The sequence below is a fragment of the Artemia sp. Qi Xiang Cuo genome, chromosome 6 (assembly GCF_049724085.1).
Source record: "Artemia sp. Qi Xiang Cuo chromosome 6, ASM4972408v1, whole genome shotgun sequence".
Taxonomy (NCBI): domain Eukaryota; kingdom Metazoa; phylum Arthropoda; class Branchiopoda; order Anostraca; family Artemiidae; genus Artemia; species Artemia sp. Qi Xiang Cuo.
Genome location: NC_142799.1, coordinates 37,646,808 through 37,665,132, shown reverse-complemented (window position 1 = coordinate 37,665,132; position 18,325 = coordinate 37,646,808). Strand labels below are relative to the sequence as shown.

The 18,325-nt window shown below is 34.7% G+C and overlaps 1 protein-coding gene across 1 annotated transcript in view; it reads right to left on the bottom strand.

Annotated features, from left to right (window-relative positions):
- LOC148951192 (membrane metallo-endopeptidase-like 1) overlaps positions 1–14,528 on the bottom strand; it is a 130,355-nt gene extending 115,827 nt beyond the window's left edge. The window contains exon 1 of the mRNA XM_089091022.1: positions 14,506–14,528. Within this exon, the coding sequence (XP_088947148.1) occupies positions 14,506–14,513 (8 nt within the window). The 5' untranslated portion in view covers positions 14,514–14,528. The remainder of the gene's footprint in view (positions 1–14,505) is intronic.
- Positions 14,529–18,325: the final 3,797 nt, after the last annotated feature.

The window sequence follows — 18,325 nt, the reverse complement described above, 5'->3', positions numbered from 1 at the left end:
GAGAGTTCAATGATTCCTCCCCGCAATGACTTCCAAGGGTTTTATGACTCCTCCCCGCAATGAATTCAGATGGTTTTAGGACTCATCCCCCTAGCCATAACTCCATTCAACCTTGAGCAAAGATATACAAGTTTGATGAAGTATTTTTCTACTTAACAACTACATTAATAACTTCCAAGATGATAGGACTGTATGACACAGAATTTATCAGTTTGAAAAAATCATCTTGTGGTGTTATATTTGAATGTGCATTTTTATTATTGTGTATGGAACTCGAAGAAATTGACTGTTATCATTAGATAATGAACTAAAATATGTTTGAGTATGATAAAAACTTGTGTAGTACTACTTTACGTCATATAAAAAGACTGAGATTCTACGATAGAGTGATTACACCACTTAATAATGCTGGTCAGGAACTGAGAAATGTTCAGGAGGAACTCAGTGAAATTTGCAGCTTTTTCGGGGTTGAAGCGCTCTACGTAAAGGGCAATGTACCTACAGATAAAGTTTTAATTCAAAAGTGTGACCCTAGGATTCCACTTTTCAATCTAGAAGAGTTTAAGTGTCCTAAATTTGAAGGGGGTTATCACCGTCCTGAAAACGAGGTTAGGTTCTTTGCACAATGGATACCTAAGAACATACCCGATCGTGATAAATCCATAAGACATGGTAAAAACTATTCTATATCATGAGACCATCGTTTGTGGATGTTTAAGAGTGAACTCTAAGTACTATTTTTATGTAAACATTTGTTGTTGTTTTTTTTTTTTTTTTTTTTATAAAAAAAAATATGTTAATAAGTTTAAGCAATAAATATATTTAAGCTTAACCCGTCTTTATTATTTAGAATAGTTCTATTGTAAACAAGTAACAAACTCTTTCCTGAAGTCACCTCTTGGATACACAATGCAGAAACTTCATTTAAGAAACTATGAAAAAATTGTAAGTAAGTAAGTAACAAATTATTTCTTGAAGTCACCTCTTGGATACACAATACAGAAATTTCATTAAAGAAATTATGAAAAAATTGTAAGTAAGTAGCAAATTCTTTCTTGAATTCCCCTGTTGGATAAACAAAGACATTTCGTTCAAGAAATTATGACAAAATTCTAAGTAAGTAACAAACTCTTTATTGTTTACACGACTTAGATACACGATGTAGAAATTTAATTCAAGAAATTATGAAAAAATTCTCAGTAAGTAAAAATTTCTTTCTTGAAATCAACTCTTGGATACACAATACGGAAATTTCGTTCAAGAAATTATGAAAATATTTGTAAGTAAGTAACAAACTCTTTATTGATTTCACCTCTTGGATATACAGTACAGATACTTTATTCAAGAAATTATGAAAAAATCGCAAGTAAGTAACAAACTCTTTATTGTTTTCACCTCTTGGATATACAATACGGAAATTTCATTCAATGAATTATGAAAAAATTGTAAGCAAGTAACAAACTCTTTCCTGAAGTCACCTCATGGATACAAAACGCAGAAACTTCATTTAAGAAATTATGAAAAATTTGAAAATAAGTAAGTAACAAATTCTTTCTTGAATTCGCCTCTTGGATAAACAAAAGTCATTTCATTCAAGAAATTATGACAAAATACTAAATAAGTAACAAACCCTTTCTTGAATTCGCCATTGGGTTGCACAATACAGATATTTAATTCACGAAACTATGAAAAACATTGCAAACAAACTCTTTCTTGAACTCGCTTTCTGGGCAGACAATACAGCAATTTCACTCAAGAAATTATGAAAAAATTGTAAGTAAGTAGCAAACTGTTTCTTGAATTCTCCTCCTGGATGCACAATACAGATATTTCATTCAAGAAATTATAAAAAAAATTGTAAGTATGTAACAAACTCTTTCTTGAATACACCTCTTGGATACCCAATACAGAAATTTTATTCAAGAAATTATGAGAAAATTCTAAGTAAGTAGCAATCTCTTTCTTGAAGTCCTCTCTTGGACACAGAATACGATACGGAAATTTTATTCAAGAAATTATGAGAAAATTCTAAGTAAGTAACAATCTCTTTCTTGAAGTCCTCTCTTGGACACACAATACGAATATTTTTATTCAAGAAATTATAAAAAAAGGAAAGTAAGTAACAAACTCTTTATTGATTTCACCTCTTGGATGCAAAAAGAGACATTTTATTCAAGAAAGTATGACAAAATTCTAAGTAAGTAAAAAACTCATTCTTGAATTCGCCGTTTGCATGCACAATACAGAAATTTCATTCTATGGGACCTCTACACGTGATTAAACACGTTTTGAAACTACATGCTATTACCTCTACATGTGATTAAACATGTTTTGAAACTACATGCTATTTGCTTGCCTTTCCTTGGTACCTTTCCAAACGAGCGGGGATTCCCTACGAGTTCCTACACATTGTAAAAAAGTGAACAGTACGAAAACTCCACGTTTTCAACCAGACTGGTTTCTTAGACAACACCCAGACTGGTTTTTTAGACAACTTCCATTTTTTGGGACCAATCAGAGACAGCGAAGGTTGCTCAATATACGATACGTTGATTGGTGATTGGTTACACACCGCGACGGCGCATACATAGTGAGAGAGACATGCAAAGTCGACATAGCTTTATTTCATTTTTTTAAGGTTAATTTATACGAGGTTACGTGCACGCACGTAACCTCGTCTAAATTAACCTTAAAAAATGAAATAAATCCATGTCGACTTTGCATGTCTCTCTCACTATGTATGCGCCGTCGCGGTGTGTAACCAATCACCAATCAAGTTATCGTACATTGAGCAACCTTCACTTTCTCTGATTGGTCCCAAAAAATGGATGTTGTCTAAAAAACCAGTCTGGGTGTTGTCTAAAAAACCTGTCTGGTTCAAAACGTGGAGTTTTCGTACTGCTCACTTTTTTGCAATGTGTAGGAACCAGTGGGGAATCCCCGGTCTGAAAACCCAAACAGCTAATTAACTATTCTAATTCATGATTTCAGGCACGTAAAACCACAAAATACTAAAGTTAACTTCTCAAATAATAAACTCCAGGAAACAAACACCCACGAAAACCTAAAAACCTACGTCTGAAAATCCCTAAACAGCCAATTAAATTTTCTAATTCATGATTTCAGGCAAGTCAAACCATGAAATACTAAAGTTAACTTCTCAAATAATAAATCCCAGGAACCTAACACCCACGAGAATCTAAAAAACTAGGTCTGAAAACCCAAACAGCTAATTAACTATTCTAATTCATGATTTCAGGCACGTAAAACCACCAAATAATAGATTTAACTTCTCAAATAATAAACTCCAGGAGACAAACACCCACGAAAAACTAAAAAACATAGGTCTGAAAATCCCCAAACAGCCAATTAAATATTCTAATTCATGATTTCAGGCAAGACAAACCATGAAATACTAAAGTTAACTTCTCAGATAATAAATCCCAGGAACCTAACACCCATGAAAATCTAAAAAACTATGTTTGAAAACCCAAACAGCTAATTAAATATTCTAATTCATGATTTCAGGCACGTAAAACCACAAAATACTAAAGTTAACTTCTCAAATAATAAACCCCAGGAGTGTAACACACACGAAAATCTAAAAAACCTAGGTCTGAAAATCCCCAAACAGCCAATTAAATATTCTAATTCATGATTTCAGGCAAGTCAAACTATGAAATACTAAAGTTAACTTCTCAAATAATAAATCCCAGGAACCTAACACCCACGAAAATCTAAAAAACTAGGTTTGCCCTTCCCTCTCCTGCCCCTCAGAAATGGAGGAACGAAGGACCTCTGAGCCTTGCCCATGAGACAGATCCCGTTTATTTTCGATTCTGAGTATTTTTGGTTTTCTCTCTGAAATTGACTCCCCCTCCCCCTCCCCTGCCCTCAGAAATGTGGGAACGAAGGGCCTCTGAGCCTTCCCCTTGATACAGATCTCATTTATTTTCGATTCTGAGTATTTTTGGTTTTCCCTCCAAAATTGACCTCCCCTCCCCTGCCCTCAGAAATGGGGGAACGAAGGGCCTCTGAGCCTTCCCCTTGAGGCAGATCTAATTTATTTTCGATTCTGAGTGTTTTTGGTTTTCCCTCCAAAATTGACCCCCCACCTCTCCTGCCCCTCATAAATGGAGGAACGAAGGGTTTTTGAGCCTTCCCCTTGAGGCAGATCCCGTTTATTTTCGATTCTGAGTATTTTTGGTTTTCCCTCCAAAATTGACCCTCAACCGCATTTAACTAATCCCCATGTAACTGGATCCGCATGTAACTGAACCCCCATGCAACTGAACCCTCGTGCAACTCAACTCCCACGCAACTCAAGCCTCATTTAACTAAACCCCCGTGCAACTGACTCCCCCCATGTAACTGAACCCCTGTATAACCGAAACCCCATACAACTGAACCCTCGTGCTACTGAATCCCTCGTGCGACTCGACTCCATTTAACTAAAACAATCTGTCATCGCCCCCACCCCCCCCCCCCATCCCCCCAAAAAAAAATACTTTTCAGACGTTTCTTGTTAAAACTTTATTTTCAACTAATTCATTTGGTTTTTTTTCACAAGCAATTCGTACCACAGTACAGCACTATGAAAATTAAATTGATTTTGAAATTCGTTCATTCTTAGAGAAACTGCAAAAGTTTCATGAGGGTCATCTTTTAGCGTATTTTAAGTTTAAATGAAAAGTATTCAATGAAAATTAAATTTGATTTTGAAATTCATTCATTTTTATATAAACTGCAATAGTTTCACGGGAATCATCTTTTAGTGTATTTTAAGTTTAAATGAAAAGTATTCAATGAAAATTAAATTTGATTTTGAAAATCGTTCATTCTTATAGAAACTGCAATAGTTTCACGGGAACCATCTTTTAGCGTATTTTAAGTTTAAATGAAAAGTATTCAATGAAAATTAAATTTGATTTTGAAAATCGTTCCAGATCATGCTTTATTTTCGATTCTGAGTATTTTTGGTTTTCCCTCCAAAATTGACTCCCCCTCCCCCTCTCCTGCCCTCAGAAATGGGGGAACGAAGGGCCTCTGAGCCTTCCCCTTGCGGCAGATCTCTGTAAGGGGGGGGGGGGTCTTCGCATGGTGAGTAAACCATGTCCAAAAAAATCCCATATACCCAAGTACCCCTAAAAAAGCAACAATAGACGAAATGAACCAAGTGAGAGATATATTTACAAAATCCTGATTATCGTAATAAAATATACAAGACAACACAGGTATAAGAAAAACTAAGATTTTATTATTAAAGAAGAGAACCTTTTAATTAATAGTTATTTCATATAAACTCAATTTTCAATGATTATTATTCATAATCGAAGATCATTTCTTCTTCTATAATTGCATGAAGTAAGGTTTTTATTATTATTTAAGGAAAGCAAGCATAATAATTAGCATATTAAGACTAATATGTTCCTGCTTACAGGAACTTAATAATAATATCAAAGAGTAGGATATATATATGTATATATATATCCATTTACTAAGATTTTATCATAATAAGATTAAGAAAGAGCAAGGAACATATTAGACTTACATTCTACATGCATACGAAAAGCTTGAGCAAAGCCAAAAACCCACCTGACTTCTATGGTCAGTCTCATGCTATATAAAAGGATATGTTCTGTCAACAAACGTATCTAAATTCAAACCTTCTAAGAAAGCGTGTCTTGCAAAATAAGGAAACTGTCTTAAAAAGAGAAAGGGTTACAAAATTAGTTCATCAGAAATATACTCTGAAAGAACATTGGCTTAAGCCGGATTCGACCAAATTCATAGCAACTTGATATTAAATTTTAAAATTAGAAGGACATTTCTTACAAATCCGACCTTGTAATATAAGCTTGCGTAAATGTTTTTAAAGATATTATTATGCTGATATCTTCAAATAACTATAGAAAACTATTATGGTCTTCCCACTCAATGGCGCTGGCCTTTACACGGATAAATCACGAGACAAGAAACAGAGAAACACAGAATTAAATACATAATTGGTATACAGCAATAGAAAATCAATTGAACTTTAGGCTGCAATGCTATTGAATGAGTAAGTGACCAAGAAATTGCAAGACCATTAATAGACAGAAGATTATCAGCACAAGGTAGCTTCTGTTCGCTAACCTTTAATGATTTAATACTCTTTTATTATTTACGGTTATGGGTCTATTTTCCTCACATCTGTTATCGTGCATTATCTTGTCATTAAGTAACACAGAAACTTTTTACAACACGATTCACTTTTCTTTTCTTCACGCCAAGTTAACGTAATAAGGACAACGAAAGACTATAATTTTTGTTATAAATAAAGGGTTCTATTATTACATACATTGTTATATTAATTGGTGCTTAAAAGTTAATAGAAACTCAGTAACTAGGGAAGAATCACACATAACCCAAACATCAAGCTAAAACATAACCAAAACCACCTATCACAACTAAATCCGTCACCGTCTTTCTAAGTTAAGTACTAGCTACATCTATTCCGTTGGGCTAAGGGCAAGAGAAGAAAGCAAGAAAAGATCAATTCTAATGAATTGCAATTTTATATTTTTATTCAGTGACCATACTCAGTTGACCAGTTCACTCTTAATTTGGAATCAAACTTCTCGTCTTATGTATTTGTGGTTTCCTAATAATATTGGAATCCTTTTGCTACAATAGCATAATTAACTAAATTAACTTATCCGTCAATTCCCAAACAAAATGCAATTTAGTCATTTACTTTTTTTCTCAGATGTTTAAATAAATTTATATATTTATATGCATATTTTTTTTTCTGTTTATTATTTGCGCGGTACACAATTCAAAATTAACAACAAATTCCTTAATAACGAAGTCCTTATTTTAAAAAACACAAAACTGTCGAGTTTTCACAACGTTTTCTAGTAGCTGGTTTCGCTACTGAACAATAAATAATCATGAAATAATTTTTAGTTGCCTGGAATCATCACTGTAGGCAAACTTATCAAAATAGATGGTTAAGAGAGCACTTTTTGGTTTAGCCTAGAATGTTTATTCGGAGCATACTGTATTCTATACAGAATGCCATCAATCTTTTTTTTAATAACACTTTAATAATATTAACGAACCACGAAGAGACTTTCTCAAATATCATATTCTTTTTTTTTCAATATACCTATCATCAAAATTAAAAATTCTGTATACACTATTCACACCGCGGATTGGCCAATCCTTCAGGTTCCCTGGTTCACACCAGGTATGGGGGGTCAGTATCCTCTTATAACCTAGCGGGCTTATCATCTATAGAGCTCCTCTTTTGAGCACGGTTGTCTTTTAACACATTTAGCTCTTTCAATAAATCAATATTAAGTCTCGTCTCGGGATCCCGTAATTGTCCGTGGTTTAATTCCTCAGATTGCAGACCTAAGTAATCTACATTAGGATTACTAATAAAAAAAATGCCCGCTGCTAAAATTTCTAGTTCGTTAAGAACCGGATATAAGGTCTGACTGCCGTCTATAATCTCTCGACTTAGCCTTCATAAAATATTAAGTATCATCTTAATCTCAGGAATATGTTTCATGCGTAAATAAAGGATTATCCATAATAAGTAATGACATCGGGTACATCTTTCTAGAGAGATCCCGATCTTTACATAAATATCTAAATTTTTAACATCCGCATAAATATTACACAATCTTCTCCAAATAATACTGAATCTGAGAGCTCTTCAGAGTTTTATATAAGCCGTATGGCTTCCTAACGATAGAAGACTGCTTGGAAAATGGTTTAGAGAAAACTCTACTAAAAAGAAAAAAAAACGACTCCCATTCTTCCGTCATCCTTTTCATGACAAAGAACAGCCCCGGCTCCATTTTCAGAGGAGTCAACAAATAATTTAAAAATAGGAATATTTTCAGGCCCGTCTATTCTTCTATAGCATCCAATTTGGATACTTGAGGTCTAATTTTGTCAGGCGACATGAAATATCTTAATACAGGAATATGTTCTTTAAAACTTATGATTTAGAAGCTAATAACTAATTGTTGTGAGTTTTTAAACGCCTGAAAAATATCTTGACATGAAATAAACGCTCATTAGGTTAGGTTTTATTTAGTAAATATATCATTAAAAAAATGAAAATGAAGGAACGGTAACTTTCTAGAAATAATTTATCCATGAAGCTAGCGAAAGCTTTTGGCCCAAATACACTTCCTTGTGGTATTCTTGTGTATCAATGGCTGCGGCCAGTTAAAAGGTGATAAAAACAAAAAGAATTTTTGGTACCTTTCATCAATGGAAATTTGAAAAAAAAAAACTGCGCAGGTCAAAGTCACTATATAACAGTACTTTAGACAAATTTTTAAAATTTAAGAATTTCAAGGTATTAGGAATGCTTTATTTCAGGTTATTATTAATTTTACGTAAATTAATTAGAAATCGAGTATTTTCTCTATTAAGAGCCTCATTTTTACTGACAGAATGTTTCCTTATAAGGAAAAGAGGAGAAGGGAAAGGATATGCCCTTTACTCTACTATATTGGATTTCAGCATATAAATGTTCTTTTAGCACAAAGCCATTTAATGAGGGATTCTAAACTGCTTAGGTAATTTAAATTATGTTTCAAGTGGTGCATCAAGGCTTAAAACCCGTTAAATTATTTTTACATCGGTCATACGCTTCTTTAGAAAAGCAATTGTCACTATTTAAGAGCAATTGAACTAGCTCTCGGAAAACAATTATTTTTTTAATTTTAAAGTTAAACGTAGTAAGAAATTCTTCATATTCTGGTTTTTGAACAATAATTAAATTATTGTCCTCAATTATTGAGATATTTTCTTTATTAACTAGCTTACAATCTATACTTTTTAAAATCACTAATACATACCTATCTGCTAATCCATCACTAAACCTGCTTAATCCTTAGCCTTGGTTCAAAATTCTAACTTCCTTTCACTAAAGTGAAAGGGACTGTCTAGTCCTTCCATCTTTTTGAAATTTAGGAGTACGGCGAAAAGCAATTGTCAACTACCAAAAATCCCCGAAAAGACTAAGTATTATTTTACAATCTATCATTTTGAAATATTTGTGTAATATATGCGCAATCCTTTTTTTTTTGCGAATAAATATTCTTATACTCTCAGGTAATTTTTGTTCAAAGGCCTCTTATTTAAATAAATCAATAACTGAAAGGAGGCATGCCCTCCCCGGGACATTTTTAACTAAAGAAGAGTAGGTCTCAAATTCTGCATTAATACGCATAAAAAAAAAATCCTACCACCGGCTCATTATTTTCATGTGTAACTTGCATAATATGTTAAATGTTTTCGGTCGGTGAAATTTTATTAAGAAAAGCAGAGGTTTAATGAACTTCTTTTTATAATGGACAATGGATAATACTATAAGCTACATGTTGGAATACTGGAGCTGGCGTAGCTCCTGTATTTAGATTAGAAGCTTGCCCAAGGGCTGAAGCTTCCGGTTTATCACTTTCCCGAGATAGGGACATTACTTAGGGAGAAATTAATTACAGCTTACCAAACTTAAGCAACCAATTAATCCTGTTTGAGTGAACTGGAACCGAGGAAAAGGCAACTATCTATACTCGACCAACCAACAATTCCTTTATGAGGGTACCAAATTGAGCAATATCCAAATATTATTTGACAGTTTTTATTATTGCGGTTAGTCTTAGTTTTATAAATCTAAAAAAAAGCATAAGCGTACAGGCACGCAGTGAAGACGGAGAAAAATTAAAGGGATTCAATTAATTATGGTAATTTAAGTATTAAAAAATCTACAAAAAGGATTTATAATCAAGATTCTGCTCTCTCAAAATTAAGCGTAGCGTTAAAAAGAGGCGCTTTTAATGCAATAGAATCGCATCGCGTTTTCGCTGCCACCATTTTGTAGGAGGGGGAGGGGTCTTCTCATGGTGATGAATACCTGCCCAAACTCAGCCAAGAGATCCGAGTACCCCTAAATAAGCCTCAATAGACGAAATGTACCAAGTGAGAGATATCTTGACAAAATCCTGATCATCGTAATAAAATATACAAGACAACACAGGTATAAGAAAAACTAAGATTTTATTATTAAAGAAGAGAACTTTATAATTAATAGTTATTTCATATAAACTCAATGTTCAATAATTATGATTCATAATCGAAGATCAATTCTTGTTCTATAAGTGCTTGAAGTAAGGTTTTTATTATTATTTAAGGAAAGCAAGCATAATAATTAGCATATTAAGACTAATATGTTCCTGCTTACAGGAACTTAATAATAATATTAAAGAATGGGATATATATGTATACATATATATCCATTTACTAAGATTTTAACATAATAAAATTAAGAAAGAGCAAGGAACATATTAGACTTACATTCTACATGCATACGAAAAGCTTGCGCAAAGCCAAAAACCCAACTGCCTTCTATGGTCAGTCTCATGCTATATAAAAGGATATGTTCTGTCATCAAACGTATCTAAATTCAAACCTTCTCAGAAAGCGTGTATTGCAAAATAAGGAAACTGTCTTAAAAAGAGAAAGTGTTACAAAATTAGTTCATCATAAATATACTCTGAAAGAACATTGGCTTAAGCCGGATTCGACCAAATTCATAGCAACTTGATATTAATTCTAAAATTAGAAGGACATTTCTTACATCTCATTTATTTTCGATTCTGAGTATTTTTGGTTTTCCCTCCAAAATTGACTCCCCCCTCCCCCACCCCTGCCCTCAGAAAAGGGGGGAACTAAGGGCCTCTGAGCCTTCCCCTTGGGGCAGATCTCATTTATTTTCGATTCTGAGTATTTTTGGTTTTCCCTCCAAAATTGACTCCCCTTCCCCCTCCCATGCCTTCAGAAATGGGGGAACGAAGAGCCTCTGAGCCTTCCCCTTGAGGCAGATCTCATTTATTTTCAATTCTGAGTATTTTTTGGTTTTCCCTCCAAAATTGACTCCTCCCTCCCCTCCCCTGCTCTCAGAAATGGGGGAACGAATGGGCCTCTGAGCCTACCCCTTGGGGCAGATCTAATTTTTTTTCGTTTCTGAGTATTTTTGGTTTTCCCCACCAAATTGACTCCCCCCCCCCCTCCCCTGCAAGCCGAAATGGGGGCACCAAGGGCCACTGAGCCGTCCCCATGAGGCAGATCTCATTTCTTTTCTATTCTGAGTATTTTTGGTTTTCCCTCCAAAATTTACTCCCCCCTCCCCCTCCCCTGCTCTCAGAAATGCGGGAACAAATGGGCCTCTGAGCCTTCCCCTTGGGGCAGATCTCATTTATTTTTGATTCTGAGTATTTTTGGTTTTCCCTCCCAACTTGACCTCCCCCCCGCCCCTGCTCGCCGAAAAAGGGGAACGAAGGGCCTCTGAGCCGTCCCCTTGAGGCAGATTCCCGTTTATTTTCGATTCTGAGTATTTTTGGTTTTCCCTCCAAAATTGACGCCCGCCCTCTCATGCCCCTCAGAAATGGAGGAACAAAGGGCCTCTGAGCCTTCCCCTTGAGGCAGATCTCCCCCTCCCCTACCCTCAGAAAAGAGGGACTGACGGGCCTCTGAGCCTTCACCTTGCTGCATATCTCGTTTTTTTTTTCGATTCTGAGTATTTGTTGTTGTCCCTCTGAAATTGTCTCCCCCTCCCCCTCCCCTGCCCTCAGAAATGGGGGAACGAAGGGCCTCTGAGCTTTCCCCTTGAGGCAGATCTCATTTATTTTCGATTCTGAGTATTTTTTAGATTTACATCCATAATTGACTCCCCCTCCCCCTCTCCGACCCTCCCCTGCCCTCTGAAATGGGGGAACGAAGGGAACGTTAGATCCTATTTTAAATTGACAATACTTTTCAAACGTTACTTGTGTATTATACGGACCACATCGGAGAGGTAAAGCTAGGTCAAGTCACAATGTCATTCTATCGTTACTTTTCAGACATTTCTTGTTAAAACTTTATTTTCAACTAATTCATCCGGGTTTTTCACAAGCAATTCGTACTATCCTCACTCGTAATTGCGAATCCCCTTAACCCTTTATTAAGTTATAGGCAATACTGGTTTAGAAAAAAAAACTAGAATAGTGACATAATTTCACTTTATCGACCCTCAAATTCCATTATGTGAGGGAGCTCTGAATCTCTTTGAAAAGGTGTAGAGCTTCTATAGAATAATGTAGAAATTGCTATGGCAGCAAGCAAAATGGTACCTCTTTCCCTATTCTTGTGTTTGTTGTGGTGCTATTGCAGGATGAACATTTTCGTATTGGACATTATTAAGATGCGTTTTTATCGTTTGTGAGTTTGCTTAGTTTTTTTCCTTTTCTTTGTGTTTTGTTTAGCTTATTTTAATTTTTTTTTCGTTGATAAGGTTTCCGGATATGAAGCCAAAATATTAGGAATTCTATTATTACTAGTTTTATTTTTTCCACTGTCTTATTTGAAATATCCTACCCGTTTCTCTTTATTTTCATTTCGTCTTATTAGTTAGGGGAGTAGATATTTTCGTGTGTTTGTGAACGGGGGGGGGGGGTCGGGAAACTGATGCTCCAAAAAGCGCAACTTAAAGCGAGGTCCATGAGAGGTCCTTCTTATCAAGGACAAGGGTCTGAATGACCCAGCAGGTCCGCTTATAGTTAGTATACCTCAGATTTAATTTGCTAAACAAACACCAATAGAAATTTTATTTTAAAAAGTTTTTTGTCGATGGAAGTAAAGGTCAATATCGAAACTCGAACGAACAATAATTATTATATATCTGTGGAGTCTGCCACCCCTCAAACCCCATCCTTCGTGCGAAATTTTGACTTTTGTATCTCAATGTTTTAAGAATGGATGTTTGAACACAGGAGAAGCGTCATAAAAAGTATTTTTCAATGATGAAAAAAAATTATTTCGGTTTTATCTTCTTCAGATAGTAAACTGTCGACCTTGAAACATGTTAAAAGGTAAAAGCATTTTCTATTACCCCCTGTCTATATTTATTGAATTCTAAAATACTTGATAGAAAGCAATAGTCAAACTATAAAGCAAAGAGTGTATTTAAGGGGGAGACAGCCCTGCGTACACAAAAGTTTATTTTTGTTTAAAGTTCTAACACTACTCCTTACTTTCAAGTGATAAAACTCTAGCTTTAGTCGTGGTCGTATTAAGGATTTTTTTTCGGTGGGGAGGGGGGGGGGCTCCAAAATGATTTTTCGGAGGCATTTTTAAAAAAAACTTTAAATTCACATCAAAAATTTGTTTACATTCATTTTTGTTACATTTTTACGAGTCAGAAAAAAATTTCGGGAGTGAGGGGGGGGGATCAAACTCCCTCCCCCCAAGATACGGCCTTGGCTGTAGTTATATCTAATTCCAGAAATGAGCTGAGCTATACAGTTGCCCAACTTGGCACATAATCCTACAGTAGTATCTCATCAAAACGAGGTGACATAATTTTACTCTTCCTTTTTTACTCTTATTTAGATACTGAGGGACATATGTCTTTCATACTCTGGCAATAAGCTCGTAAAACACCATTTTATTAAATACCCCATACCCATACCGTTGGTAAGTTAGAAACATATTGGACAATTCATTCATTTCCCATTAAATAGTTTGACTCCATACAATAAATTAACCACGCTTAGACTACCTCTAGCCTTCCCAACTTATGAGTTTGTATGTGAAGCACATTTAACTTAGTCCCCATCAGAAATCTGTCGGGTTTAAATTCACTCACTTCATCTAATCAAATAGTTCAGAAGTTCAAACATCCCTTGTTAGTCTCAAACTAATGCCACAGTGTTCCGGGGGTATTTAATATATCAATGCCTCTGCTAAATTCGAGATCTCACAGTTGGTTTTTACTTCCGGAAACTTCTCTCTCTCTTCTTCTTCTTGTCTCTAACTCCCTCTCTCCTGACCTTATCTCTGTCACTCCGTTATATCTGTACATTTCAAAGGATAAATACGCTAGTGTTCTTATTTTAAATTATCTCATTTTTTGTATTCCGAAATGTTTCAATCCAGCTTATCTTTTTTTTTCTTTTTTTTTAATAAGGAATTGTACCCAGTACGGATTTTTCTAATGTTCAAGGTGTTTATCTATGCATATTGGGAAAAAAACCAATTAGCTTATCATTAGTCGCCTTTAGAAAAATATCTAAATGTTTTTGAGTTGTTTTTCTTGCGTGTTCCCGAAAAATTGTATACCCTGAAAAACTAACCACTATTTATAATCTGTTTTGCAGGTAAATATTATCAATAACGAGTGGATGTCTAAGTTTGATGATCCTTTTTTACAGCTTCAATGTCACCTGTCTATATTGTTCTAAGGATAAATAAACTATGGAACCAGAGAATAGATCCAAAAGAAACTTCCATGAAATCCTCTTAACTCAGCGAAAGCTTACTCGTATACCTTGATGGTATTTGGTTTGGGATGATCCCTGTGGACTTGAACCAAGGAAAAAGTTACATTAAGCAAAAGACTTCTGACATTATAAAGTTTATCTTTTAATGCTATACTAATAGAAAAATATACTATCCTACCTCATCATTTTGAAAGAGAATCCAAAGACGGACTAAACATGGAAAGTTGAAAGAAAACTTATAATAGAACTTATCAGTTGATCTATCAATTATCTAACAACGTAATTTTCCAGTCACATGATTTACGAGAATTTAAAATCCTAAATCTTTTTTTTTTGTATGCAGGGAATTATTTTGATTTATTGTAAAAAAAAAAAAAAAATTAGGAATTAACTAAAACAAGTGGGCGTAACTCACCTTGCAGGAAACGGCGCAGTGTGTCGTATAAAATCACAGCCGTTCAAAGGTAAAAGTGCACATGCCCTTCTTATTATTCCAAGAAATCACTGTTCCATGTTTATGCCACTTACAAGTCTTATGATCTAAACCGGATTTACAGCGGAAGAAGACACTCGCTAATTACGGACACAAATTTATAAGATAAATAAAAGTGGGAGTTTCAAAAACCTTAGTCTTTGAATTAATTCTGCTCTCATTTTGCGTAGTTCTTCGTGCACGATCCACAAAGACTGTTCACACGTTGTCGTACCCAAAACGGAAAGACATATTTGATATATTCGTTACTGTGAATGTCCAAAATCTGGTTAATGCCGACATTCAACGGTGAATGTCCGAAATTCCTTTTTCTCTGCTTGGATTCAATTAGCTTTACGAATCAGTTTTTTTAGTCTTATGCAAGTTTTGATGGCAAAAGTTAAAATTGGGCTAGGTTATAAATCTCAAGAGATGGGTTAAAAACCTAACCTAACCTGTCACCATCAAACATTGCATAAAACTAAAAAAAGCTGACTGGCAACGCTGACTAAATACAAGGAGAAAAAAAAAAGTTTTTCCGACGTTCACCGGTGAATGTCAACATTCACCAATTTTGGACATTCACGGTAACTTATTCATAATTTAGCTGGATATCAATTATAAGGCTAAAAACTTATCGCAGGAGCAGTGTGTTTGAGAATTCAAGTGATAAAAGATTAAAAGAAAAAGGGATAAATAAAATCACAGTCAGTGGGAACTGAGCCCACGAACTATACCAGAGTTTGTATTCGTATACAAAAGAAAAACCTCCCAGTTAACTTTTTCACAGCGTTTAAATTTTGACTTTACCGTTCCAGTTTACTGAAAAGAAGTTCGATATAATATTTATTCCCACCATGGCCCATTTGCTAAGCTGCAGTAAAGGAATATGTTTATGGAAATGCAACCAGTTGACAGATCCCGTAGAATAGTGCTTTCCAAACTTTATTTTACCACGACTCCCTTAAAAATAATTGATCGTATGGTGCCTCCCTTCCATTTCATAAAATAATATTTTTAGTACTACAAAATTTATTAAGACTAACTCTTACAAATAAGACGAAAAAAGAGTTTATATTGCTATTTTTTTTAATGAGATGGATGTGTTTGCCTTTTGGCGCAGTTTATCAAATCCCGGTGTCAATGATGAGATGCCAACCCGAAGCTCCTTTTCTACAACCAAACGAACACGATGTTTCGATTTCATTTTAGCTAATGCAGAAAATCATGTTTCGTAAAAAGAAGAATTTACGAACGCCATTAATACTTTTAACGCTTTACTTTCCAAAATATTATATTGATTCTTAATATCTAGTCAAAATTGAAGTATAGATGCATTCTGAAATTTTTGTTTTAAATAAGTATCACTGGATAACTCAATCAAGCTTTCTTTCTCATTACTTGTTAATTCAAATTCGTCATTTTTTCATCGATAAATGAATTCTCTATCCATGCATATTATGTAGAATCAAGAACATCAAAATAATTCGAGAAGTGAATTGGTAAACCATTCAAGTGTTCAACAAATGGATTTTTGTTTGTTTCTATGTTATCTTGGGCGATTAAATTTAGAAGTAGAAGCACGTCAAACTCGTTCTTTTCCGAATTGCCTTCCATAACTCCATTTTTATGAATGCTTTCACATAAGGTTTTTTAGTTAATAAATGCATTTTTGACGCTTACATCGTTTCATTAAAAACACTAAATTTTGCTAAGGTTCCCATCAAACAGGTCAGTTTAATAATTAAATTACCATCCCTAAACATGTTTTTTGGGTACTTACGCATTATATGGGCCTTTACAAGGAAACTAGTCACGAACAACCCACCAGACGGGTTAATTCAAGAGACCGCTATAGAGTAATGGAATGCAAAGCGTGGTTTTCATTGCGTTTACGATATTTAAACTGTTGTTTTCCTGGGTTTAGGGGGGAAGGTAACTAGGTTAGGTTCGGTTACGTATTTAATATATGCTATGCTTTACCCCCCCCCCCTAATGGGCAAATATATAGCCCAAGTTTGTTTATAAACTATTATACATTCATCTTATTTTATTTTGTTTTATTAGCATTAACCAAACTTGACTTTTTAGAAGGGCTCATACAATGCGTAAGTACCATTTTTTGTGTCCCGCTTTTGATTTTCTTTGATAAAAATTGCAATAATGGATTGTTTTTTATATAGTTTATAATTTTTGTTACTTTTGTAAAAACGTCTTTAAGTTCCTCACTCATATTTTTCGATACGAGAGAGCATTCATTACGTCGGAAGTACATCAGGCCTTTTCATTTTAACTAGTGCTAGAAGGCCAGTTTTGTGTCCTGACATTGACTTTGCAACGTCTGTATAAAACCAAACGCAATCATTCCACAATATGCCTTTCTCATTAACAAAAAGTGTCAATTATATTAAAAATTCTACTGGCATTGGCTTTTCCAGGAATGAGTTTGCAAAAAAAAAAATATCTTCAGTTATATTATTCTCTTCAACATATAGAAGATATATAATAAGATATGCGGTATCAGCTATATCAGTTCCTTCTTCTACTTGCAAGGAGAATTTTATAGTGCGTATCTAAGAAACTAATTGATCGCAAAGATGGTATCAGACGATCGTCTAATTGATCGTCCTTGAACGGAGTATACAACAGAATCTGTAAAATCTTGCTAACTTTACGTTGAAACTGCGAACCTCGCTTTTGTTCAGCTTGGGCCTGTAAATCCCGTCAGTCAAGAAACGGTCAAGATATTTTGCGTGACAGCGCAATTTTAATTTCATATGATTTTTGTCAATCCTGGATAATATTCGTGCCTCTCTGGGGAGGGGCGCCTCCTAGTTTAGAAAACGCTGCCCTAAAGGAAAGTTTGCCATTTTCGAAATAAGTGCGTAAAATATCTTTTCGTTTTTGGACAAGAGGATTTGTATTTCAGCGGTATATTATGCCTGCTATTAAAGTGTGTCTCCAGTAAAATCTTCCTTTGCATAAATGCATGTGGAATTAGAATTTTTGACGGGCTAAACTCAAATCTATATCTTCTTTCTACCACAGAAATTTACTTATATCTAAAATTCATAATTTAACAGAGTTCAGCAAATTAAAGATTCCTCTGGATAAAATGCCAACAATTTTACAATTAAAAATACAAAACGCATTCTTAACACTGAAATGCGCACAATGTTTAACCCACAGTAGACAGAATATACTAATTATATAGACTGTGGTTTAACCGTTTAACACAAAGCTTAATATGTACAGAATTTCCCATTCCCCTACCTTGTTCGGAAAAAATAAAAGAATCCTAGATTCAGAACATTGCAGTCTTTTACGTCTTGGTGACATTTCTTCCAGCAAGTACGCACTGATCCTAAAACCCGTACAGATGTCACCTTGTGAAAGCAAGAATGTCGTAACTGACACCCCTAGTTAAAATTGAGTTACGGACCCTACCAGAGTTTTTTTTTTATACGAGCTTTCTAATGGTGTAGTTCCTTTGGTTGTACGATGCCTCCCAGCTGAGTAAATCAAA